This window comes from Mus caroli, unplaced genomic scaffold (assembly GCF_978045245.1).
Source record: "Mus caroli unplaced genomic scaffold, Mus_caroli_1 scaffold_20, whole genome shotgun sequence".
In the NCBI taxonomy this organism is placed as follows: Eukaryota; Metazoa; Chordata; class Mammalia; order Rodentia; family Muridae; genus Mus; species Mus caroli.
In genome coordinates this window covers 21,822,966-21,849,935 of record NW_028227275.1, presented here as the reverse complement: position 1 = coordinate 21,849,935, position 26,970 = coordinate 21,822,966, and the positions used below count along the sequence as shown (strand labels likewise).

At 38.0% G+C, this 26,970-nt stretch overlaps 1 protein-coding gene across 3 annotated transcripts in view; it reads right to left on the bottom strand.

Annotated features, from left to right (window-relative positions):
- LOC147000136 (cytochrome P450 2C40-like) overlaps positions 1–20,752 on the bottom strand; it is a 50,961-nt gene extending 30,209 nt beyond the window's left edge. The window contains exons 1-5 of one of the 3 annotated variants that reach the window (XM_085834142.1): positions 20,498–20,752; positions 15,534–15,696; positions 15,171–15,320; positions 11,516–11,676; positions 10,220–10,396 (exon numbers count right to left, since the gene is read on the bottom strand). In XM_085834142.1, the coding sequence (XP_085690268.1) occupies positions 10,220–10,396; positions 11,516–11,676; positions 15,171–15,320; positions 15,534–15,696; positions 20,498–20,752 (906 nt within the window). The remainder of the gene's footprint in view (positions 1–10,219; positions 10,397–11,515; positions 11,677–15,170; positions 15,321–15,533; positions 15,697–20,497) is intronic. The other 2 variants (XM_085834143.1, XM_085834144.1) reach the window with 2 other exon arrangements.
- Between the last annotated feature and the right edge of the window lie 6,218 nt (positions 20,753–26,970).

The window sequence follows — 26,970 nt, the reverse complement described above, 5'->3', positions numbered from 1 at the left end:
ACACGTCTCAAACTACTTTGTAAAATTGAAACAGAAGGAACATTACCCAATACATTTTATGAAGCCAGAGTTACACTGATTTGCAAACCACACAAAGATACGACCAAGAAAGACAACTTCAGACCAATTTCCTTCATGAATATTGATGCAAAAGTACTCAATAAAATTCTTGTATCATGGTTAGGTATGGGCCTTGAATTCCTGATCTTTCCAAGACTTTTATCATGAATGGGTGTTGGATTTTGTCAAATGCTTTTTCAGCATCTAACGAGATGATCATGTGGTTTTTGTCTTTGAGTATGTTTATATAATGGATTACATTGATGGATTTTCGTATATTGAACCATCCTTGCATCCCTGGGATGAATCCTACTTGGTCAGGATGGATGATTGTTTTGATGTGTTCTTGAATTCGGTTAGCAAGAACTTTATTGAGGATTTTTGCATTAATATTCATAAGGGAAATTGGTCTGAAGTTCTCTATTTTTGTTGGGTCTTTATGTGGTTTAGGTATCAGAGTAATTGTGGCTTCATAGAATGAGTTGGGTAGAGTACCTTCTGATTCTATTTTGTGGAATAGTTTGTGAAGAACTGGGATTAGTTCTTCTTTGAAGGTTTGATAGAACTGTGCACTAAACCCATCTGGTCCTGGGCTTTTCTTGGTTGGGAGACTATTAATGACTGCTTCTATTTCTTTAGGGGATATGGGACTGTTTAGATCATTAACCTGATCTTGATTTAACTTTGCTACCTGGTATCTATCTAGAAACTTGTCCATTTCATCCAGGATCTCCAGTTTTGTTGAGTATAGCCTTTTGTAGAATGATCTGATGGTGTTTTGGATTTCTTCAGGGTCCGTTGTTATGTCTCCCTTTTCATTTCTGATTTTGTTAATTAGAGTACTTTCCCTATGCCCTCTAGTGAGTCTGGCTAAGGGTTTATCTATCTTGTTGATTTTCTCAAAGAACCAGTTCCTCGATTGGTTGATTCTTTGAATTGTTCTTCTTGTTTCCACTAGGTTGATTTCACCCCTGAGTTTGATTATTTCTTGCGGTCTACTCCTCTTGGGTGAATTTGCTTCCTTTCGTTCTAGAGCTTTTAGGTGTGTTGTCAAGCTGCTAATGTGTGCTCTCTCTAGTTTCTTTTTGGAGGCACTCAGAGCTATGAGTTTTCCTCTTAGAAATGCTTTCAGTGCGTCCCATAAGTTTGGGTTTGTTGTGGCTTCATTTACATTAAACTCCAGAAAGTTCTTAATTTCTTTCTTTATTCCTTCCTTGACCAAGGTATCATTGAGAAGAGTGTTGTTTAAAGCAATCTACAGCAAACCAGTAGCCAACATCAAAGTAAATGGTGAGAACCTGGAAGCAATCCCACTAAAATCAGGGACTAGACAAGGCTGCCCACTCTCTCCCTACCTATTCAACATTGTACTTGAAGTCCTAGCCAGAGCAATTAGACAACAAAAGGAGATCAAGGGGATACAAATCGGAAAAGAAGAAGTCAAAATATCGCTTTTTGCAGATGATATGATAGTATACATAAGTGACCCTAAAAATTCCACCAGAGAACTACTAAGCATGATAAATAGCTTCGGTGAAGTAGCTGGATATAAAATTAACTCAAGCACGTCAATGGCCTTTCTGTACCCAAAGGATAAACAAGCAGAGAAGGAAATTAGGGAAACAACACCCTTCTCAATAGTCACAAACAATATAAAATACCTTGGCGTGACTCTAACTAAGGAAGTGAAAGATCTGTATGACAAGAACTTCAAGTCCCTGAAGAAAGAAATTAAAGAAGATCTCAGAAGATGGAAAACCTCCCATGCTCATGGATTGGCAGGATCAACATTGTAAAAATGGCTATCTTGCCAAAAGCCATCTACAGATTCAATGCAATCCCCATCAAAATTCCAACTCAATTCTTCAACGAATTGGAAAGGGCAATCTGCAAATTCATCTGGAACAATAAAAAACCTAGGATAGCAAAAACTCTTCTCAAGGATAAAAGAACCTCTGAAGGAATCACCATGCCTGACCTAAAGCTGTACTACAGAGCAATTGTGATAAAAACTGCACGGGTACTGGTATAACGACAGACAAGTAGACCAATGGAACAGAATTGAAGAGCCTGAGATCAACCCATATACCTATGGTCACTTGATCTTTGACAAGGGAATAAAAACCATCCAGTGGAAAAAAGACAGCATTTTCATCAAATTGTTCTGGCACAACTGGTTGTTATCATGTAGAAGAATGCGAATTGATCCATTCCTATCTCCTTGTACCAAGGTCAAATCTAAGTGGATTAAGGAACTCCAAATAAAACCAGAGACACTGAAACTTATAGAGGAGAAAGTAGGGAAAGGCCTCGAAGATATGGGTACAGGGGAAAAATTCCTGAATAGAACAGCAAAGGCTTGCACTGTAAGATTGAGAATCGATAAATGGGACCTCATAAAGTTGCAAAGCTTCTGCAAGGCAAAAGACACCGTCAATAAAACAAAAAGACCACCAACAGATTGGGAAAGGATCTTTACCTATCCCAAATCAGATAGGGGACTAATATCCAATATATATAAGGAACTCAAGAAGGTGGACTCCAGAAAATCAAATAACCCCGTTAAAAAATGGGGCTCAGAACTGAACAAAGAATTCTCACCTGAGGAATACCGAATGGCAGAGAAGCACCTGAAAAAATGTTCGACATCCTTAATCATCAGGGAAATGCAAATCAAAACAACCCTGAGATTCCACCTCACACCAGTCAGAATGGCTAAGATCAAAAATTCAGGTGACAGCAGATGCTGGCGAGGATGTGGAGAAAGAGGAACACTCCTTCATTGTTGGTGGGATTGCAAGCTGTTACAACCACTCTGGAAATCAGTTTGGCGGTTCCTCAGAAAATTGGACATAATACTACCAGAGGATCCAGCAATACCTCTCCTGGGCATATATCCAGAAGATGTTCCAACCAGTAAGAAGGACACATGCTCCACTATGTTAATAGCAGCCTTATTTATAATAGCCAGAAGCTGGAAAGAACCCAGATGCCCCTCAACAGAGGAATGGATACAGAAAATGTGGTAAATTTACACAATCGAGTACTACTCAGCTATTAAAAGGAACGAATTTATGAAATTCCTAGGCAAATGGATGGATCTAGAGGGCATCATTCTGAGTGAGGTAACATATTCACAAAGGAACTCACACAATATGTACTCACTGATAAGTGGATATTAGCCCAAAAACTTAGGATACCCAAGATATAAGATACAATTTGTTAAATGCATGAAACTCAAGAAGAACGAAGACCAAAGTGTGGACACTGTGCCCCTTCTTGGAATTGGGAACAAAACACCCATGGAAAGAGTTACAGAGATAAAGTTTGGAGCTGTGAAGAAAGGATGGACCATCTAAAGACTGCCATATCCAGGGATCCATCCCATAATCAGCTTCCAAACGCTGACACCATTGCATACACTAGCAAGATTTTGCTGAAAGGACCTAGATATAGCTGTCTCTTGTGAGACAATGCCGGGGCCTAGCAAACACAGAAGTGGATGCTCACAGTCAGCTATTGGATGGATCACAGGGCCCCCAATGGAGGAGCTAGAGAAAGTACCCAAGGAGCTAAAGGGAACTGCAACCCCATAGGTGGATCATTATTATGAACTAACCAGTACCCCAGAGCTCTTGTCTCTAGCTGCATTTGCATCAAAAGATGGCCTAGTAGGCCATCACTGGAAAGAGAGGCCCATTGGACTTGCAAACTTTATATGCCCCAGGACAGGGAATGCCAGGGCCAAGGGGTGGGGGTGGGCGGGTGGGCGACTGGGGGGGGGAGTGTATTGGGGACTTTTTGGATAGCATTGGAAATGTAATTGAGGAAATTACCTAATTAAAAAAAATTCTTGTAAACTGAATCAAAGAACACATCAAAATGATCATTCACCATGATCAAGTAGTTATCATTCTAGGGATGCAGGGATGTTTCGATATATGAAAACCCATCAACATAATCTACTATATAAACAAACTCAAAGGAAAAAACACATTATCTTCTTATTAGATGCTGAAAAAGTCTTTGACAAAAACAACAACAAAAACAACACCTTCATGCTAAAAGTATTGTAGAGAATAGGAATTCAATGTACATACCTAAATATAAGTGCAATATAGGGCAAGCCGTGCATAACATCAAACTGAAATGAGAGAAACTTAAAACAATTCCACTAAAATCAAGGGCAAGACAAAGCCATCCACTCTCCCTCTATCTAGTCAATATAATACTTGATGTTCTAGCCAGAGCACGTAGAGAACAGAAAGAGGTCAAAGGGTGACAAACTGGAAAGGAGGAAGGCAAGATTTCACTATTTGAAGATAATATGATAGCATATTAAGTGACCCAAAAATGCCACAAGAGAACTCCTATAGCTGATAAATCACTTCAGCACAGAGGCTGGATACAAAATTAACTCAAACAAAAGAGTATCTTCCCACTACTCAAAGGATAAACAGAATAAGAAAGAAATTACAGAAAAGACCCCTCTACAATAGTCACAAATACTATGAAATATCTTGGTGTGACTCAAACCAAACAAGTTTTCAGTTACTGTATGTTTTGTCTGTTGACAAAAATTCAAGTCTTTGAAGAAATAAATGGAAGAAGACCTCAGATGAGGGAAAGAACTCCCATGCTAATGGATCAGCAGAATTAAAATAGTAAAAATGGCCATCTTATCAAAAGCCATCTACATATTCAGTGCCATCCCTATCAAAACTCCAACTCAATTCTTCACAGAGGAAGAAAGTGCAATTCACAAATTTATCTGGAACAACAAAAATCCCAGTATATAAAAAACCATTCTCAACAATAAAAGAACTTCTGAAGGAATCAGCATTCTTGACCTTAAGCTAAACAACAGAACAATAGTGATAATAATACAATGGTATTGGTACACAGACAGAAAGTTAGATGAATGAAATAGAATTGAAGATCCAGAAATGAATCCACACACCTATGGTCGCTTGATCATTGACAAAGGATCCAAACCATCCAGTGGAAAGAGACAGCATTTTTAACAAATGGTGCTGGTTCAACTGGTGGTCAGCATGTAGAAGAATGCAAATAGACCTGTTCTTATCTCCATGTACAAAGCTAAGTCCATGTGGATCAAGGACCTCCACATAAAACCAGATATGCTGAATCCAATAAAAGAGAAAGTAGAAAAAAACCTTGAACACTTTGGTACAGGGGACATTTTCTTGACCAGAACACCAATGGCTTGTTCTAAGATCAAGAATTGACAAATGGAAACCCATAAAATTGAAAAGCTTTTGTAAGGTGAAGAACACTTTCAATAGGAAAAAAACAAGAATCCACAGATTGGGAAAAATCTTTACCAACACTACATCCACTAGAGGGCTAACATACAAAATATACAAAGAACTCAAGAAGTTAGACTCCAGAGAACCAAATAACCCTATTAAAGTTGGGTACAGAGATAAACAAAGAATTTTCAACTGTGGAATCTCAAATAACTTAGAAGCACTTAAAGGAATATGCAAAACCCTGTAGTCATCATGGAAATGCAAATCAAAGCAACCCTGAGATTACACCTTGTACCAGTCAGAATGTCTAAAATCAAAAATTGAGATGACAGCAGATGCTGGTGACGATGTGGAGAAAGAGCAGCACTTCTCTATTGTTGGTGGGATTACAAGCTGGTACAACCACTCTTGAAATCATTCTGGTGGTTCCCCAGAAAATTGAAAACAGTTCTAACTGAGGACACAGCTATAACACTCCTGGGCATATACCAAAAAGATTCTCCAACATATAGAAAGTATACATACTCCACTATGTTCATAGCAGTGTTATTTATAATATTCATAAGCTTGAAACAACCTAGATGTACCTCAACAGAGTAAAGAATATAGAAACTGTAGTACATTTACACAATGAAATAGTACTCATCTAATATCACATAAAATTGACTTTCAACCAAGAGTTATAAGCAAAAGAAAGGACACTTCACATACCTCAAAGGAAACATCTACCAAGATGAACTCTCAAGTCTGAACTTCTATGCCCCAATTACAAGAACCCCTATAACTGTAAAAGAAATATTACTAAAGCTCAAGGCAAACACTGAACCTCACACAATGATTATGGGAGACTTCAACTCTCCACTCTCACCAATAAACAGAACATGGAAACAGAAACTAAAAAAAAAGACACAGTGAAACTAACAGAAGTGAAGAGCTAACTTTATTTAACAGATACATATAGAACATTTCACACTAAAACAAAAGAATATAAGTTCTCAGCATCTCATGGTACCTTCTTCAAAACTGGCCATATAATTGGACATAAAAAGAGCCTCAACCAATACAAGAAGGTTGAAATAATCCCATGCACATTATCAAATCACCAAGGAATAAACTGGTCTTCAATAACAACAAACAGAAAATCCACACATGTGGAAACTGAATAAATCTCTATTGAAAGATAACTTGGTCAGGGAAGAAATAAAGACAGAATTAAAGGCTTTTTAGAATTTAATGAAAATGAAGGCACAGCATACCCAAGATTATGGGATACAACTTAATCAGTGCTAAGAGGAAAATTGACAGCTCTGAGGACCTTCATTAAAAAAATTGGAGAGGGCATCATCAGCTAGCAACTTACGAGCCCATCTGAAAGCTCTAAAATAAAAAGAAGGAAATGCACACAAGGTAGTAGACAGCAAAAAATAATCAAACTCAGGACTGAAATCAGCCAAGTAGAAACAAGAGAAGTATACAAAGAATCAATGAAACCAGGAGCTGGTTTTTGAGAAAATCAACAAGAAATATAAACCCTTAGCCTGAATTACCAAAGGGCAGAAAGATATTAACCAAAAAAGTACAGAAGATCCAGGATAACATTCTCAGAACTCAAGAAGGTTGACAAGCCAAAGGGAACAAGTGAGGATAACTCAGTATCACATAGTAGAGAGAAGAAAACAATCACAGGGTTTGGGAGAGGGCAGAAGGAGGAAGGGATCTGGCAGAGGGCACAGAAACAGGAAAACGGGAACATGATCATGTATTCAGATGGGGAGTAAGACAGGAGCCCTGAGAGCCAGCAACCTCAGGATGTAAGAGGTATGGTATCCTCAAATATGTACCAAAGACTTGGGAGGTGAGAGACTCTCGGTACTCAAAGGGCAGAATCCTGAACAGAAGGCCCTGCAGTGAGAAGAATCTTTTAGCGTCTACCTCCAGTAGAAAGACAGAATATCAAGTGGAGTGATGGAATAGCCTTCCCACAGTCACAATAAGGGACCCAGGTTTGTTCATTTCTAAAAGAACTGCACAGACAAAAATGGAGAAGAACATGAGGGAAAGGAAGTCCAGTGACAGGCCCACTTTGGGATCCATTGTACTACAAGGCCTGACACAATTACTTCCACTATGGTGTACTTACAGATAGGAGCCTTGCATGGCTGCCCATTGAGAAGCTCAACAAGCACCTGACATAGACAGAGGTGCATACTTGCATCCAAACAATGGACTGAAGTTGGGGACCATTGAAGTTGAATTAGGGAAATGGTGGAAGAAGCTGACTGAGGATGAGGGCGATCCCATAGGAAGTCCAGCACTGTGAACTAACCTGGATCCCCAATAAGGGGATGTCCCTAATCTCTCGACACTGAGCCACCAACCATGCAGCATACACTAGCTGATCTGAGGCCCCTGAGAAATATACAGCAGAGAATTGCCTGGTCTGACCTCAGTGAGAGAAGATGCATCTAAGCCTCCAGAGACCTGAGCCCCCAAGGAGTGGGAAGTTCCAGTGGGGTGGTGAGTTCAGGATAGGAAGATCCTATTAGAGACAGGAGAAGAGGTATATTTTGAACAGTCAGAGGGCAGACCTAGATGGGGATAATGACTGGACAGTGAAAAAAGATTAATAATAAAAACTAAATGAAAATCAACATACATAAAAAGGGCAATCTCTGTATGAATGAATACTCACTGACCTCCTTACAGAAATTGACAACCTATCTTAAAATTTATATGGAAGTTTAAAGGATGCATATTGGCCAAGAAGTCTTGAAAAACATGGAGCATAGTCAAGGGACACACAGTGCTGGATTTTTAAATAGTGTTTAAATAGCTTCATTAATGGAGAACTGTAACACTGCACCAGAATTTACAGCTAACAGCAAACCTGAATGTGATCAATTGTTTTGTAAATTAGAGTGTCAAAGAAATTGTGGGAAAACTGTCTTTTTCCTAAATTACACAATGCCAGTAGTTAATCCTGACAGCAAAGCCAATAGATACCTATCTTTAACCGCACTAGGGCAAATTCATCGAAAATTATTCTCAGAAATTTCATTCATCAATTCTTTCCAATAGTACAACACAGTCATCCATTTAAAAACATCTATAGGGTTCAGCTCAAGGGGAGGCCCCAAGACCTCACTCTATTACTGAAGCTATGGAGTGCTCACAAAAAGGGATCTATCATGCCCACCCTTCAAAAGACCCAACAAGCAGCTGAAAGAGTAAGATGCAGATATTTGCACCCAATCAATAAACAAAAGCAGCAGACCCCTGTTGTTGAATTAGGGAAGACTGAAAGAAGCTGAGGAGAAGGGTGACCCTGTAGAAGGACCAGCAGTCTCAATTAATTTGGACCCCTGAGATTGTTCAAACACTGGACCACCAAAAAGGCCATATACAACACCTGATATTAGGCCGCAAACACACATAGAGTAGACAATTGTCTGTGTTCATTCAAAGATGATGCACCCAACCCTCAAGAGACTGGAACGCCAGGGAAATTAGAGGTCAGGTGGGGTAGGGCATGAGGGCATCCATATGGAGACAGTGGGGTACAGAGGAGGTGTGGGATGTGGAGCACTTGGAGGGTGGATGGAGGGGTAGGTAATGTAATATGGAGTGTAAAAATTAAAAATAAGTAAAAAGTAAAAAAAAAAACTCTATAGGGTTTATTGTTGGTAAAGACTCCATATCTTTTTAAATACATAGAATATAAAATTGATCCACACAATAGAAAATGATGCTGAAAATGTTTATTTTAATACAGAATTAGTTATGATGTATAGTCAAGTTGTAATTTATTTCATTTTTTCTGCCATTTGTCTTATTATTTTTTCTGCTTGACTATTCTAAGTTTATTTTTTCTTTTAATTCAAAAAATAGGGCAATGTGCTCAAATTAACAAATGCCCTCTATAGCAGAGACCTGGGAGGTGAGCAAATCTCAGGACTCAAAGGAAGAAACCTTAGATGAAATGCCCTACAGTAGGGAGAAGGAACTTGTAGAGCCCACCTCCAGCAGAAATATAGGGCATCAAGAGAGGTAGGGGGTTGCCATCCCACATTCAAAAACTCTGACCCATAGTTGTCCCTGTCTGGAAGAACTTCAGGGATGTAATTGAGAGGACTCTGAGGAAACCAAGGTCCAGTAACAGTCCCAAAGTAGGATCCAGCTCAAGGGGAAGTCCCAAGGACAGACACTATTACTGAGACTATGGAGCGTTCACAAAAAGGGACCTATTATGACTGTCCTCTGAATGATCCAAGGAGCAGCTAAAACAATCAGATGCAGATATTTGCACCCAACCAATGGACATTAGCTGCTGACTCATGTGGTTGAATTAGGGAAAAGCTGGAAGAAGCAGAGGAGGAGCATGAGCCTGTAGGAGGACCAGAAGTCTCAATTAGCCTGGATTCTTGAGATCTCTAAGACACAGGACCACCAACGAGGGAGCATACACCCATTGATATGAGGACCCTAACACATATACAGTAGAGGATAGCTGGGTCTTAATTCAGTCAGGGAAGATGCACCCAACCCTCTGGATGACCTCAGGACTTTAGAGATATGATGGGGTGGGGGGTGTGGATATCCTCGGGAGACAGTGGAATGGGGATGAGGAACAATTAGAAGATGGCCAGGGCAGGAAATAAAATATGGAGTGTGAAAAACATAATTAATTAATAAAAGAAAAAAATTTAAAGAACACACAAAATCACTCTATTTCTCTCCGCCATTCCCACAGATGTAATAAAAAATAAATTGTTTTTAAAATGATACTTGCATGATTTTAAACATCATTTGTAACTCAGTAAGTATTCAATGAACTCTACAGTCCATGACAAAGTCCATAATTTTACTATTATGTATTAACCCTTTACCTGACGTCTTTGAATTAGGAAGTAATCAATGAAGTCCCGAGGATTTGCAACATCCAATGATTCTTCATGTTCATTTATTTTCTCCAAAACATAGTTCTTAATCCATGTTTCATTTTTAAAAAATTTGTTATGACTTCCTGGACAATAATCAATAAGAATAGGGACTGCATTGAAAATCTACAAAAAAAAAAAAAAAGACAGAATTTACTAAATAAATATGCTGTAATGAAGTAATTAAGACATATTCCTAACAATGCATGATTGTTTCCATTGATAGATCAAGATATGAATGAAATTCACCTTAGGTCATTTACATATATAATAATTCTCCATTCTAATAGATTTGATGAACAAATTTCTGCAAAATGAACAAAGATCATAAAAAAATTCTCCACACTCACATATCATTTGAGTGTAAACAATGTTCATGTTAGTTACAAAATGATTCAAATAAACTCTGTTCTACAAGTTTGAATAACCATCTGATATAGATTATTAACTCTCACACTTTTAAGGTGATAATAGCAGGTTAAATTTTGGGGTGACCTGATTTATAAAAGAAATATAATGCCTGAGCTTCATTCCTATCTACCTGTTTCTGAAGTGTAAAACCTATTTAGATGTATGTGGGGCTTCAAGATGCCCTGAAATCAAGAGCATACCGTATCACTTTATAATGTCTGCATGATCACACAATCATTTTATTTGCAGTGTGCAGTCGACAACAGTTCAGGCTAGGACAATTCTGTGAGTATGTACATGGTCCACACAATATTAAAACATTCATGTTCTCATTTTGACCTTTCCTCTTGTCAACAATTATCTCAGCAATCCCATCAAACAACTGTAACTACTCAGTTCTCCTGAAAGCTTTCATTTCCATTAATACTCTTCATTATATGACAGAATGTTATTTCTATACTGAGGTATTCTTGCCTAGTACTATGATGAAAATGTGTTTAATTGTTTTAAAGTAGGAAAGGAATTTCCATAGTAGGAGAATGGCGTATATGTGACTACCCACACTTGTAGAAGTGAATGGAATTATTTTACACACAATTCTGTAGTAGTCATTGAGAATATTTATGGATAAGCAGATAACAGGCTTGAACTGTTTTGGCATTTGCCCCTTAGTTTTAATGCTTATATAGCTGAGGTTTACAAACTCCATTTCAGATACTCTCTGCATATGATACTCAGAATTGAAGTACTTGTCTGACAAGTCTCTATTGATTTGAATCTGTGAGAAAGAAAGATGTTACATGTGTTTTCACAAATAGAAGACCTTGGCTTTACCTGACACCCAGGAGAGCACAAATTTTCAGTGCATTCATTCACTTTTCCTATCAAGCTAAGAAAATCCTTATCCTTATAATCAAAACGATTCTGGAAAACAATGGAGCAGATGACATTGCAGGGAGCACATCCTATGATGAATTGGGGATCACAGGGTGAACCTGAAAATTTGAAACAATTGTAAAATTCTTTAAAAATAAACACATATATTTGCCCTTGTTAACATGATAAGGTACTTTTGAAATTGTAACAAGTAATTTAATTATGAATATACTTAACCGCTAGGTACTTACCTGCTGAAGAATGGTGATCATCCTGACATTAAATCTGACTTAGTTTTCATTCTCACTAGTTAATGTATCTACTGCCACATTCAAGGATCTTAATTTAAGTAGCATAACATCCTAAAAATTACCAATTACTTCAGCATATATTATTCAGAACCAAAGTTTAAAGAATGACCACAATAACATCTTTATTTTTATAACCATATAAATGTGACCAAAATGTGTCCCACATGAGTGTTTCGAAAGAAACATGCAATAAACATCCAAACACCAGTGTATGTGTGGATTTCCAGGAGGTCTCTATGCTTATTCATGGACCACTCACACTAATAGATTTTTTTGTATTAGGTGTAGCATATTAAGACACTTCAGTGTTTGCACATAAGTGTTGCACTTCTGAGAATGGAGAAAAGTTTTCAGTTTTACACTTCTAAGCTAAGTTGCATCTATCTTTTCAAAAATTGCATCAATATCACTGTCTTCATTTTGTTGTTAAATTCCATACATTCTCCCTTTGATACACAATGACAACCTTAGATTATATCACTTACATATTTTCACACTCAATTTCTCACTCCCATAAACTTGTTCCTTTTCTTATACCAAATATTTTATAGAAAATTCAAATTTAACATAGATCTCTTTGATATGATTTTTATGGCATGTTTCTTAGAGATATGTTCTGATCACCTGATGAAGACTTGTGTCCCTCAAAAATCTGCATGATAAATCTCCTTCAAGATACGTAGAACTCTTTCCCTTTTTATTTATTTTTTTTATTTTTGTATTGCTGTCACAGTCTCATTTGTTACCTTTCCCTTTTTCTTTTGATTTTTGAAAGAATGTACAGAATTTATGGTATGTAAATATTTCATCATCCACTTATATGAATAAGTGGTATAAGGGACTTTATTTTTAATGTCTACATAAGGTGAAAAAAACACTATTATAAGACAAATGAACCCTTTCCTTTTTGCATGTTCATCTGTCAAACACTGAATTTTACTATCTATGAAATACATATGCTATTGTAATATCCATTTTGAACCAATTATAATAAAGGAAAATTGTGTGGTAACTATGAATAATAGGAAAAATTGACGAGGAAAATACTGTAATGGCAAGCAAACCAAAATGCATATACTACAATTACAAAAATATATGAATAATTTAGACCCAGCACCTAGTACAATTGCAACAATAACATTCACTGAAAAGAAGGTAAATATTCAATATTATGGTTGGGGAGCATCTTCACAGAAGCAAAGGGAGGGGCAATGGAATAGGGGGTTTCCAGAGGGGAAACCAGGTAAGGGGATATCATTTGAAATGTAAATAAATAACATATCCAATAAAAAAGAAAGTAAATATTCATCATGGCCAAACATCCCATTTAATATATTTAAGCAAAACCTAAATTTGTGGGTATTTTATATCAAGTAAGTATCAATATATTATATTACAAATATGTTTATAATGTGTGCATCCTATTAGTCATGTGATTTATTTTACATGTCAGAAAAATAAATAATCAGTGTTTGTCAAGTAGTTTAGTCAAGCTGACACAAATTACAGTCAACTCAAAAGAAGGAACCTCAGTTGAGTAATTGCTCCAGGAAACTATTCTGAGGTCATGTCTCTCTGTTCTCTTCCTTCATTGCTGATGATAGGGACATTAGCTAAACCCACTGTAGGCAATGTGAATCTTAGGCATGTGATTCTAGGCAGTAGGAAAATGAAAGTGAGAAAGACAAGTGGAATAGGTGACTGAGAAGCTATCCTTCATGTTTTCTGTTGCAGTTAATTCTCCCAGGTTCCTTCTTTGAGGTCCTGCATTGGTTCCCTCAATGGTGGCTATAACTTGTAAGCCAGTTATTTTATGACAGAAACAAAAACAATAATATATGAGAGAATGATTTCAGTAGTGAAATTTCTGTGATCAAAGGATCAAAATTGTGATGTTGTGCTGAAGGTGATCTTAAATTGTGTACCTTCAAACAAAGGTCACATGAGTTAACAAAGATGAACACTTAAATATGTGGAATTCCTTGAGATTACTAATGCTCTATAAGGATTTTAACACCTTTCAATATACTAAGATATCACATTCTTTTAAGGAATGAGGGTGAACTGAAGTACTTTGAGATTACTTCTTGTGAGCATACCTTTCACATGGAAAATCTGATTGTATGTGATTTACTGTATTTAGAAGTAAAAGTGCTAAAACTTTTCATACAGAAATTTAAATATAAAATATAATATTCTTTCTTTAAAAGCACTAGGTGAGTAGCATCAAGTGTGCTATCAAAGTAATAGCCAGCAACTTTCTCATACCAAAAACCTGTAAAGGTGAATATGACTCCAACAACTGAAAACCAATAGGAAAATACTAGAGTCAATGAAACAGTTTTGAGTTTTTTAAAGGAATTATTTTACTAGTTTTCATATGTGTGTAAATTTTGACTATATGTGTTGAAGTGTGTTTTAGAAAAGTTTATAAATAAAAATATGAAATGCTATGTAAAAATAAATAATAATAACTTGTTGAAATCATGCTAAAATCAGAGATATAATAATTGATAAAAATCTATTGCAATCAGTTGAGAAATTAAAATAATCCATCACACTACCGTTACTGAGAACTATAAACAAGATTATATAAGGACAATTAGAAACTTCAGTGAAGAAGTGTTATCCATTACCAGAAAGAAAGAAAGAAAGAAAGAAAGAAAGAAAGAAAGAAAGAAAGAAAGAAAGAGAGAGAGAGAGAGAGAGAGAGGGAGGGAGGGAGGGAGGGAGGGAGGAAGGAAGGAAGGAAGGAAGGAAGGAAGGAAAGAAGGAAGGAAGGAAGAAAGGAAGAAAGAAAGAAAGAAAGAAAGAAAGAAAGAAAGAAAGAAAGGAAAAGAGAGATAGAGACAGACAAAGAGAGAGTGAGAGAGAAATAAACAAAGAAAGAAAAAAGAAAGAAAGAGAGGGGGAGAGAGAGAGAGAGACAAAGAGAAAGAGAGAGGAAGGAAGGAAGGAAAGAAGGGAGGGAGGGAGGGAGGAAGGAAAGAAGGAAAGAAGGAAGGAAGGGGAGTGAGAGAGAGAAAGAGAAAGAAAGAAAACCAGTACTACATGGTCTATGCTCCTTAATTTTACATGGTAACCATTATCTCTGATAACCACCCTCTCATTCTGGTATTCAAAGAACAAATGACATTTGTGATTAGGGGAACTTATGGTTTATAACGCACTAAAATTATCATGGTACCTATACTCATGACATCTAATTAGAAAAATATTTTTAGAAAAAGTTAGAAACAACATGACTCATACACAGCCATGCATAGGCCAAGATATAAAAGGAGAATCTGACCTGCACTTACCATTTGTTTTCTTCAGTTCCTTCATGAGCCACTGTGCTTCCTCTTGCACTTTGTTCTCAATTGTCCTTTTTCCCAAGCCTAAGTTCCTCAAGGTATTGATTGTGAAGACCCTTGTGGCTTTCCATACATTTCCACGGCTAAAACTAATGCCTAAAGAAATTTGAACAGACACTGGAAATCCCAGACACAAAAGGAGCTAACAAGAGGCAGCTTTATAGAGTCCAAACCTATGCCTGACAAGCAAGCATGACCTCTACTCTCCACCTTTCAGCTTGCTCTGGAAATTGCCCAGTATACACATAAGCACACACACACACACACAAACACACACACACACACACACACACATACACACACACTTACCCTTTCCTTTAGAAACTTTGTCAAAAAACAGAAACCTTCCTCTTCCAGAGAACTCTTCTCCATGGTCAATGAGGGCTTCTTTAATTGCCTCATAACCATGTAATATCACAATAGGCTGTGAGCCAAAATGCAGAGTGAACACAGGGCCATACGTTTTAGAAAACTGGAAAGAAATAGCAAACATAAATATTAGTAAACAACAAAAAAGTCATTGTATTTTCAATAGAGTCAATCTATTCAGTTTAATTATCTTATTGGATTATAATATTTTTAGTCAGAAAACCTCAGTTTAATGTCTATATAATTCTGTACATTATAATGATTATCATGTATTCATGGCTTACAGTATGCCAGAAAATCTTTCAGGCTGTTGACACACTAAAACCAAAGATTTATCACACTAAGATCTGATCTGTTCTTCATAGTACACAAGATACTGAAGTAAAATATCCACATTTATTTACAGGATTCTATTGAAAATAAGTACACTTGAATTTGACACCCTGCTTATTCATTATTGGATACTTGAGCATCACTCTCATGATAACATCATACTGAAATGGATTTCAATTGTCAGAAGAATGCTGCAGAACCAGCTGGGAACACTCCTTGTGAAACCTAAGAGAGCCCTGTGATAAACACTAGAAAACTAAAACCTTAGATTACCACAAATTTTGATTTCCATTCTTATCTATTGCTACAAATGTACGTAGAGTAGGTATCATGCAAAGTGTACCATATTATGAAGCATCACAGAAAAACCACATTCTTGCTAAACAGCATCCTAGGTCCAAGTCACAGGCTATGAATGGAATAAAAGGTTATTGGGAAAATACGACAGATGCAAACTCCCACTATGCTTTTTATTTCATGTATGAGCTCATGCACATTGTATTTACTTCAATTCAGACAACAATAAATTCTTCAGAGTACAAAATTAATGTCAAATCCAAGAAAAATGCATCACTAAAATTCAGATTCATTTTATGAAATATTCCCTACTCTTCACTTCAGTCAAAATTGCTGGAAGCAGGTGCGGCCACAAGCCCCATGAAACCCACTTGTTTACTTCCTTGCCTGAGCATGCACAGTGAAAAAGCATGCGCGGGTTGCCTGCCAGGCTGGACTGTTCCTTGTGATCCAGTCCTGTCAGCCTGTCTGTGACCCACCTGAGCTCGTACCTGGATCATGTGTGAATTCTGATTGGATGAGGTGGGTTAGAGCTAGATGGGGTCAGTCGGCTGGAGGATAGGGTTTAGCCCTTGCCCTAAGTAGAAGTAGTAGAAGAGAAGCTGTTGTAATAGGAATAGTTTTAGCCCTTGCCTTGAGTAGAAGTAGAGTAAGAGAAGCTGTTGTAATAGAAGTTTTAGCCATTGCCATGAGTAGAAGTAGTAGTAAGAGAAGCTGTTGTTATAGGAGTTATTTTATGCCTTGCCCTAAGTAGAAGCTAGTGGTAGTAAGAGAAACTGTTGTAAGAGAGAGTTGTAAGTAAAGCTGCAAAAAAGAAGGAAGGAATAGAAGAAGAGGCTGCTGGGGAAGAGAGCTGTAAGGGAAAAAACCTGAAGTAAAGACTTTGTTGCGTGAACCCGACTTGGTGTCTGTTTTGTTCCTATCGCCACCTCTGGCTTGGAGGACCAATGAAAAGTGGTGGCCCATATGGGGAACTCATCATGTCAGTCGGCAATGGTAAGTAAGAACATTTTAGTAAGTAGAGGTAAGGAAATTTTGGTAAAAACAGCGATAGGAAAAATTTTGATAAACAGCACTAAGAAAATTTTTGGTAAACAGTGGTAGAAAAATTTTGGTAAACAGTAGTAGGAAAACTTTTGGTAAACAGTGGTAGGAAATATTTTGGTAAACAGAGGTAAGGAAACCTTAGTAAACAGCGGTAGGGAATTTTAGTAAACAGAGGTAAGGAAACCTTAGTAAACAGCAGTAGGAAATTTTAGTACACAGCAGTAAGGAAACCTTCGTAAACAGCAGTAGGGAAATTTTGGTAAACCGAGGTAAGGAAACCTTAGTAAAAAATGGTAGGAAATTTTAGTAAAGAGAGGTAAGGAAACCTTAGTAAACAATGGTAGGAAATTTGAGTAAACAGCAGTAAGGAAATTTTGGTAAGCAATGGTATTTACAGAAAGCACAGGCCTGTAAGATTCCAGGGAAAAAAAGGGACGAAACATTAAGGATCTCAGGTATAGAGATGAAGGTAAGGTTCCCGGGAAAAGAGGGACAAAGCATTAAGGTTCTCAGGAATAGAGACGAAGGGAATTTCAGCAACTAAAGAAAGCATAGGCCTGATAGGTTTCCCGGAAAAAAGGGGACGGAGCACTAAGGATCTCAGATACAGAGACAGAGAGAATTTAAATCATATGGGTTCAACCGCGACTAAAATGATAGTAAAAATGTTAGCCATCTGGATCTTGGTCAGGGCATGCTTGGGGGATGACTGTGGAAAGTACAATGCTGAAATAGAGGAAGGAGCAACAGCACTTGAGGAGGCTAAGGAGATTGCTTCTCAGGCTAGCCGCCGAAAACCTAAACAGCTTAGACAACAAACCAAATATAAGAAAGAGAAGAAGGAATCTAGCTCTGAAGGGTCTACTAGTGACAGTGATGGGACAGATAGCAACAGTGACATCTGTAGTCAGATGTTCCATTGGAGTTTGAGGCACGGTAGGCCGCCCAAATCATGAGCCCCTCTGTGGCCTTTTCCTCCACCCTATAAAGATGAGGGAGACAAAAGGGGAAAGAGTAGTCTTCATGCAAAAGTCTGGAAAATTGTGCCCACCATTGCGGGGGACTTCCCAGTATTTTAGGACCAACAGGGGCAATGGTATCATGAACCCCTGGATTGGAAGGTTGTACAAAAATTGAAGGAGTAAACTTGAGCCATTAAAAGAAAATGCTTTAAATGAAAGAAAAAGAGAAAAGATGGTCTTATATAGTGGATGGGAGGACTAGCCAATAGTATTAGAAGGAAAACAACACTATGAAAGGGAACATTGTTTTGTGTAAGATAAAAACACTCAAAGTTCTTAGGTATGCACATGAATGTTCTATGTAAATATGTTACAAATTTATTTCTACAAAATCTGTATTTTAGTAAGCATTGAAAGATATGGAAAAGACATTTAGTGAACAGGCAGGGATCAGAAGGCAGTATGGTATGGGGGTATAGAACAGAATATAGCCAAGTTTGAATAAAAGGTTTTTCTTTATGTACTTCTGTGTTTTGAAAGTAATATGGTGTTCACAAAAATAAGTTCATGGTTTCCTCCCCCAGAGGGGTGTCTGCTATTTCCCCTGGAGATAGTATTGCTCAAATTTTGCTTTTGCCTAGTCATCATGCTAGCTTCCCTTCAAGGGGACTGAAAAGAGGAAATCGGGGCTTCAGCTCCACTGGAATACAAATTTGAAAGCTGGTATCCTTATGGTTAACCAAAGAGTGGATTGGTTGCCGGAACAGATGAATATTTTGGAGCAGTTAGTATTTGCTTCCTGCATTACTCATATGTCAGGAATGTGTGCAACCTCTGTCAGTATCAGAATTTTCCAGAGCTGTCACATGCAATTGGTGCAATGCTGCTAGGAAATTGGAGTCATGATCTCGACACAAAGATGAAGGAATTGCAAGCATCGACTGTTGCTGTGAACAACACTCGTGTGGACATTGCAACTGCAAAGCAATGGATGGAGATCATCCAGGGAACTGTGGGATTCTTTAAAAATTAAGGAGAGGTGGGCTTTTCAGCGCTCCTGCTGTCTGTTGTGTGTGGAGGAATGCTTTGGTGAATGGCATGTATGTGAAGGTGGCACAGGGCTGATAAACGAGCCTTGGTGCAGGCTATGGCAGCCTTGGAAACAGGAACATCCCCCCAATGTTGGCTGAACATGCTGGATCAGTAATCAATGACGGGTAAGACCCTCACGTGTGTATTCCAACTTAAGACAGGATGGCGAAAGTGAGTTCCTCACTCCCATGATGGGTAAGGATGTGGCACAGATGGGGGAAACCTAAGACAGATGATGATCCCAGAGCTACTAATAAAACAACAAGGGGGAGATGCAGGAAGTGTGTGCGGCCACAGGCCCTGTGAAGCCCACTTGTTTACTGCCTTGCCCAAGCATGCACAGTGAAAAAGCATGCATGGGCTGCCTGACAGACTGGACTGTTCCTCGTGATCCGGACCTGTCAGCCTATGGGTGACCGACCTGAGCTCATGCCTGGAGGATGTGTGAATTCTGATTGGATGAGGTGGGGTGGATCTAGATGAGGTTAGTCGGTGAGAGGATAGGGTTTAGCCCTTCCCTAAGTAGAAGTAGTAGAAGAGAAGCTGTTGTAATAGGAATAGTTTTAGCCCTTGCCTTGAGTAGAAGTAGAGTAAGAGAAGCTGTTGTAATAGGAGTTTTAGCCATTGCCATGAGTAGAAGTAGTAGTAAGAGAAGCTGTTGTTATAGGAGTTGTTTTATGCCTTGCCCTAAGTAGAAGTTAGTGGTAGTAAGAGAGACTGTTGTAAGAGAGAGTTGTAAGTAAAGCTGCAAGAGAGAAAGAAGGAATAGAAGAAGAGGCTGCTGGAGAAGAGAGCTGTAAGGGAAAAACCTGAAGTAAAGACTTTGTTACGTGAACCCGACTTGGTGTCTGTGTTGATCCTGTCACCGCCGGCTCGGAGGACCAACAACACAAAATAATAGAAAATGTGTGTAAAAATAGTATATAATTACCGCATTTGTTTAAAAAAAATTTATATAATTACCTACATTTCAGGGTCTTCAATCTGAAACTTAGAGCATTACTAATTTCCTGATCAGAACTAGAGGCAAATGTCAGAAAAAAAATATTGAACTTTCCAGTATTTTACATCATATTCATTTCCACAATATTACCTCCACTAATAGAATTTTATGAAAGTAACAAGAATTCTATCTTAATTTGAAATGTACCTGAAGGACATAAGCATACTTACATTGACAAGGCACTGCCCAATGTCCTTCATATCTATCAGGTGGTAATTTCCAATAATTGGGAGAGGAGTGGGGCCAGGAGGAAGGTTCCCTCTTGCAGATCTCTGTCTCCACAATGAAAGGAGGAGCAGAAAGGACAGACAAAGCACCAAGACTACAAACGGATCCATGGAGACCCTTCTTACTGACACAGGTATGATCAAACACTCCAGACACTTTATACAGCATTCACAAATCAATATTTTGTGTTTGGGCATCTTTGTGCAATCAACTAGTTACTGTTTAACTCTCTTCCAAATGGACTTTGTCTCAATGATAAGAAAAAACAAGCACTTTTAACATTGTCATTTTTGTAGAGTGCCTGTAAGACTTTTGGGCTTAATTTTGTTGAGCTGTGACAAGTAAGGCTGATAAATAATAATCATTCAAAACTTGAAATACACTTGAGTTAATTTGTAAAAGTTATGAGATTGTACTAAAATTATGTCAATTTCTTCTTTTCTTCTTTATCAAAAACAACATATATAATTTCCTTATTCACTTTCTAACACATGGGTTTTTTTCTTTCATGTTTTTAAAATTAATTATTTTATTTTTTACAGTCCATATTTTATCCCCCCCATCCACCCTCTGATAACCCACATCCCATACCTCCTCCCCACCCCTGTCTCCATGTGGATATCCTCACCTCCACCCCACCTGACCTCTAAACTCCCTGGGGTCTCCAGTCCCTTGAGGGTTAGGTGCATCATCTCTGAGTGAACACAGACACAGCAGTTCTCTAATATATGTGGGCTGAAGCCCTCATATCACTTTGTGTATGCTGTTTGGTGGTCCAGTGTTCGGTGGTCTATTTGGTGGAGAGATCTAGGGGATTCAGATTAAATGAAACTGCTTGTCCTCCTGGATTGCCCTTCTGCTCAGATTATTTCAGCCTTCCCTAATTCAACATCAGGGGTCAGCTGCTTCTGCCCATTGGTTGGGTACAAATATCTGCATCTGACTCTTTCAGCTGCCTGTTGGGTCTTCTGGAGTGCGGCCATTCTAGGTCCCTTTTTGTGAGGGTTCCATAGCCTCAGTAATAGTGTCAGGCCTTGGGACCTCCCCTTGAGCTGGATCCCAATTTGGGCCTGTGGCTGGACCTTCTTTCCTCAGGATTCTCTCCATTTCTATCCCTGTAATTCTTTCAGACAAGAACAATTATGGGTCACAGTTGTAACAGTGGGATGGCCCCCCTCTCCCTCATTTGATGCCCTGTCTTCCTGCTGGAGGTGGGCTCTATAAGTTCCCTCCCCTTACTGTCAGGAATTTCATCTACTGTCCCTACATTTAAGTTCTGAGATTCTCTCACCTCCCAGGTCTCTGGTACATGCATGTTTAACTGTGTATTTAAATTGGTTCTTGCTAATATAAACATATGGACATATGCTTTAATTATAAATGCAATAAAACTTTCATATATGCTTTGAGCAACACAGCTAAGAAAAAAGACAAAAATGACTTACATTAGTAACACACATTTTAGTAAGAAAACATATTAAGTTGATATCTAGGATAAGCTATATGTCTTTTGCCACTGTGAAATTCAATGGAAGACCTAGGCTTATCCTTCTTTCTTTCTTTTCCTTCCTTCCTTCTTTCCTTCCTTCCTTCCTTCCATGCTGGCTTTCTTCCTTCCTTCCAATCTTTCTTTCTTTCTTTCTTTCTTTCTTTCTTTCTTTCTTTCTTTCTTTCTTTCTTTCTTTCTTTCTTTCTTTCTTTCATCTTGCATTCTTTCTTACTTCCTTGCTTGCTTTCTCTTTCTCTCTCTTTCTCTCATTCTTTCTTCCTTCTTTCCCTCCTTTTTTTATCCTTTATATTGTCATCACTGTAAAAGAAGGACTATAAATGTTTCTCAACACATGGCTGGAAGAATTTAGAATTCAATGTGATTACCTTGTAGTTACAGATATTCCCACTGGCTTTACAGTTATTAGGATTCTCCACTTATCATCATGTAAGAAATGAGGCTATCTCAGCATAACCGAGCAGATGACAATAAATGAAAATTCTTGAGAAAGATTATCTTCTAGAATTTGAAACACTTCAGAGACATTCCTTGTGTTCACGTAATTATTTCATTGATAATAATCATAAATAGTTTGTCCAATATAATGAAGATTTGTTAAATGTGAAGCATTAATGGAAATGTATGTTCTATGGATGTCAAAATTGTACTATAAAATGACCAAAGTATGCAGAATTAAATAAGTAGAGGCATACATTTCCAGTACTTAAATTCCAGAAGAATGACATTTATAATTTGAGCAGTAATGGCATTGTTCAGGGAAAGTCTCCTTCCATAAAGATATCATTATATTGGCTCAGATTAGACTAAGTAGGTACACAAAAATGTGCTCAGTATAAGAAGTTCTCTTCTTGATACTTGCTTATATCACATTCTATTAAGAGTTATTGACGTGGTTCTATCAAATGTTATTCTCTTATTTCTTTATATTTGTTCTAATTTCATTACTGTGGCACTTTTTTTTACATATGAAGATGAGAATCTGGTCCTTAGTGATTCAAAACCTTGACAAAACTGGTTACTCCAGTGATTAGATTGGGGCTCTAGGCCATACCAATGTGTCCCATACCTTTATCTGAATGAATATATTCCATTCAATTGTATCAGTCTACAGTGCTGAATTTGTCCTAAACTTCAATAATGACTATATTCATTAAGAATCAAAATAAATAAAGAGTTGCTCAATAACATGCTCATGATTTAAAACATGCATTTTATAACAGTTTGCTTTTTATAATTTATACAACATTAGTGACCCAACATTTCGGAGATTTCCATTACCTATAACAGAATAAGCAGTAATTTGTGACTGACACATTTTGCTCTAAAATTCCCCACTTATGAACAATTTATATTGAAGAAACATGCTCAGTATATTTCTTTAAAAAGCAGAATTATTTTACATCCAGAAGAATGGGTGCTCCTTCTCCATTTATCCATTTCTTACAATGAGAATTTGTACAAACTTTTTATTTCCTAGAGTGAAAACAGCATATCCATTTAACCATGGAAATCGTTAATATATTTCTTAATTATTTAAATTTTGTACATTAGATTATGACTTCCTCCTTCCCTACTTCTCATATCACCAACCTTGTCTTCTCTTTCTTAACCCATCAAGTCTAGTATGTACTCTTGGCTGTATGGTGTTTATCTTATAGGGGACATACGTATAACGATACCCAGTTTCCTATTTCTGGCAGCTTTTAATTACTAGTTGCTACTTCCAGTCCAGTGCAGTCTGCTTGGTAGGCCTAAAAGCCTGGAAGCAGTCAGGAGGCAAAGAGTTTCATGGAAACAGCCTCCTGGAACCTTGGCATTCCAATAGCCTGTATACCCAAACCCTGTTTCCGCATTAGTCTGGTGTATGGATCCATGTGTTCTCTTTCAGTATTGTTTTATTATAACTGCCTTAAGGATTGATTTTGACATATAGCTAAGCCTCCACCAGTGTTCCAATGATTCCTAGAAAATCCTTGAAGCAGAAGGTGAGCTTGGAATTCAGTTAAGAATGTTACCTATTCAGCAACATTCAAATTCACTTCTAGTGGAGACAGTGAAACTAATTAGGCATTACAATGCACACGAAACAGAGCTAGAAAAGCTCAGGGCAAGTCTGCATAGTAATTACTTAGGACAATAGCCAAGTCACAGGCAAACACAGTAATACAAAATGGCCTAGGAAATAGGTGGGTTGTCCATGACAAGGTTAGTGGAAGGCAATTCCCCTGGTGCAGATTTTTTCACTAGGCCCAGAACAATAGCATGATCAGGTATTTACTAAAGAACCCCTGGTGGTGGGTTTAACAATAGACTAGCATTGCGTCAGAGCATTCACCTGGCTTCTGTGTTTAGCAGACCTTTTTAATTAAAGGAACAATTCTATTCTCAGTGGTAAATGCAACCTGGCTCCCGCCATCTTTTATGTATACATTCTTTTTTGTTTTGTGTCAATGTAACTTGACAGATGTGATCACCTGATTTCTTGTTTTTCTTCTGTATTATATGTCTCGTGTTCGTTTGGACAAAATACATTCAAATTCAGCTCTCCCTTGAGTTTGTGTCTCTCTGTCAATTCTCTCCAACCCTTGTTCACCAGCAACCAGAAACCCGTTCCCCCACAGATAGGAGGCCCAATAGAGGTTAGTGTGTGGCAGTTGGCACCTTCTTACAGGGACTTTGGGGCAGGTAAGTCTTTATCTCTTTTTCTTTTCTTTTCTTTCTCTTTTTCTTCTTTATTTCTCAAGCAAGGAAAGGATCTCATTTCAGTGCTGCATATCAACTAATAAAGGCTAATCAGCTTTAGGATGAGTAAGTTTTTTTGTTTTTTTTTTTTTTTTGTTTTTTTTACCATGGGGCAGTCTGACATTAAAATATGTTTAGGTATCTCACCAGCTGTAGTAAAGGCCTATACTGTAGTGATGAAAGGAGAGAAACTCAGCGCCAATTTTAAGAATAACTGTAAGAATGAAAAGTGTTCTCAGGAGAATGAAAGCTCCATGTTCAGTTGTACCAACCAGGACACCTGAGGAAGTACTATAAAAATCCCCCAGGAAATGAGAAAGGCCTTTCTTCAGGTCTCTGTCCATGCTGTGGTGGAGAGAACCTTGAAATACTGGTTGTAAATCAAAGTCCCATAAAGATGGGACTCTGCTCAGTAAAGAAGCAGGTAAGACAAAAAACTAGATAAGAGGCAGCGTTTTTAGCCCCATTCATGAACTGTGGACCTTGTTATAGGATACAGCCCCAGGTATAGTGACAGACAAATAGACCAATGGAATAGAATTGAAGACCCAGAAATGAACCCACACACCTATGGTCACTTGATCTTCGACAAGGGAGCTAAAAACATCCAGTGGAAGAAAGACAGCATTTTCAACAAATGGTGCTGGCACAACTGGTTGTTAACATGTAGAAGAATGCGAATCGATCCATTCCTATCTCCTTGTACTAAGGTCAAGTCTAAGTGGATCAAGGAACTTCACATAAAACCAGAGACACTGAAACTTATAGAGGAGAAAGTGGGGAAAAGCCTTGAAGATATGGGCACAGGGGAAAAATTCCTGAATAGAACAGTAATGGCTTGTGCTGTAAGATCGAGAATTGACAAGTGGGACCTCATGAAACTACAAAGCTTCTGCAAGGCTAAAGACACCATCAATAAGACAAAAAAACCACCAACAGATTGGGAAAGGATCTTCACCTATCCTAAATCAGATAAGGGACTAATATCCAATATATATAAAGAACTCAAGAAGGTGGACTCCAGAAAGTCAAATAACCCCATTAAAAAATGGGGCTCAGAACTGAACAAAGAATTCTCACCTGAGGAATACCGAATGGCAAAGAAGCACCTGAAAAAATGTTCAACATCCTTAATCATCAGGGAAATGCAAATCAAAACAACCCTGAGATTCCACCTCACACCAGTCAGAATGGCTAAGATCAAAAATTCAGGTGACAGCAGATGCTGGCGAGGATGTGGAGAAAGAGGAACACTCCTCCATTGTTGGTGGGATTGCAAGCTTGTACAACCACTCTGGAAATCAGTCTGGCGGTTCCTCAGAAAATTGGACATAGTACTACCGGAGGATCCAGCAATACCTCTCCTGGGCATATATCCAGAAGATGTCCCAACCGGTAAAAAGGACACATGCTCTACTATGTTCATAGCAGCCCTATTTATAATAGCCAGAAGCTGGAAAGAACCCAGATGTCCCTCAACAGAGGAATGGATACAGAAATTATGGTACATTTACACAATGGAGTACTACTCAGCTATTAAAAAGAATGAATTTATGAAATTTATGAATTATTTATGAAATTCCTAGCCAAATGGATGGACCTGGAGGGCATCATCTTGAGTGAAGTAACACAATCACAAAAGAACTCACACAATATGTATTCATTGATAAGTGGATATTAGCCCAAAACTTAGGATACCCAAGATATAAGATACAATTTGATAAACGCATGAAACTCAAGAAGAATGAAGACCAAAGTGTGGACACTGTGCACCTTCTTAGAATTGGGAACAAAACACCCAGGGAAGGAGCTACAGAGACAAAGTTCGTAGCTGTGATGAAAGGATGGACCATTCAGAGACTGCTGTATCCAGGGATCCGTCCCATAATCAGCTTCTAAACGCTGACACCATTGCATACACTAGCAAGATCTTGCTGAAAGGACCCAAATATAGCTGTCTCTTGTGAGACGATGCCGGGGCCTAGCAAACACAGGAGTGGATGTTCACAGTCAGCTATTGGATGTATCACAGGGCTCCCAATGGAGAAGCTAGAGAAAGTACCCAAGGAGCTAAAGGGATCTGCAACCCTATTGTTGGAACAACATGATGTACTAACCGGAACCCTGGAGCTCTTGTCTCTAGCTGCATATATATTGAAAGAT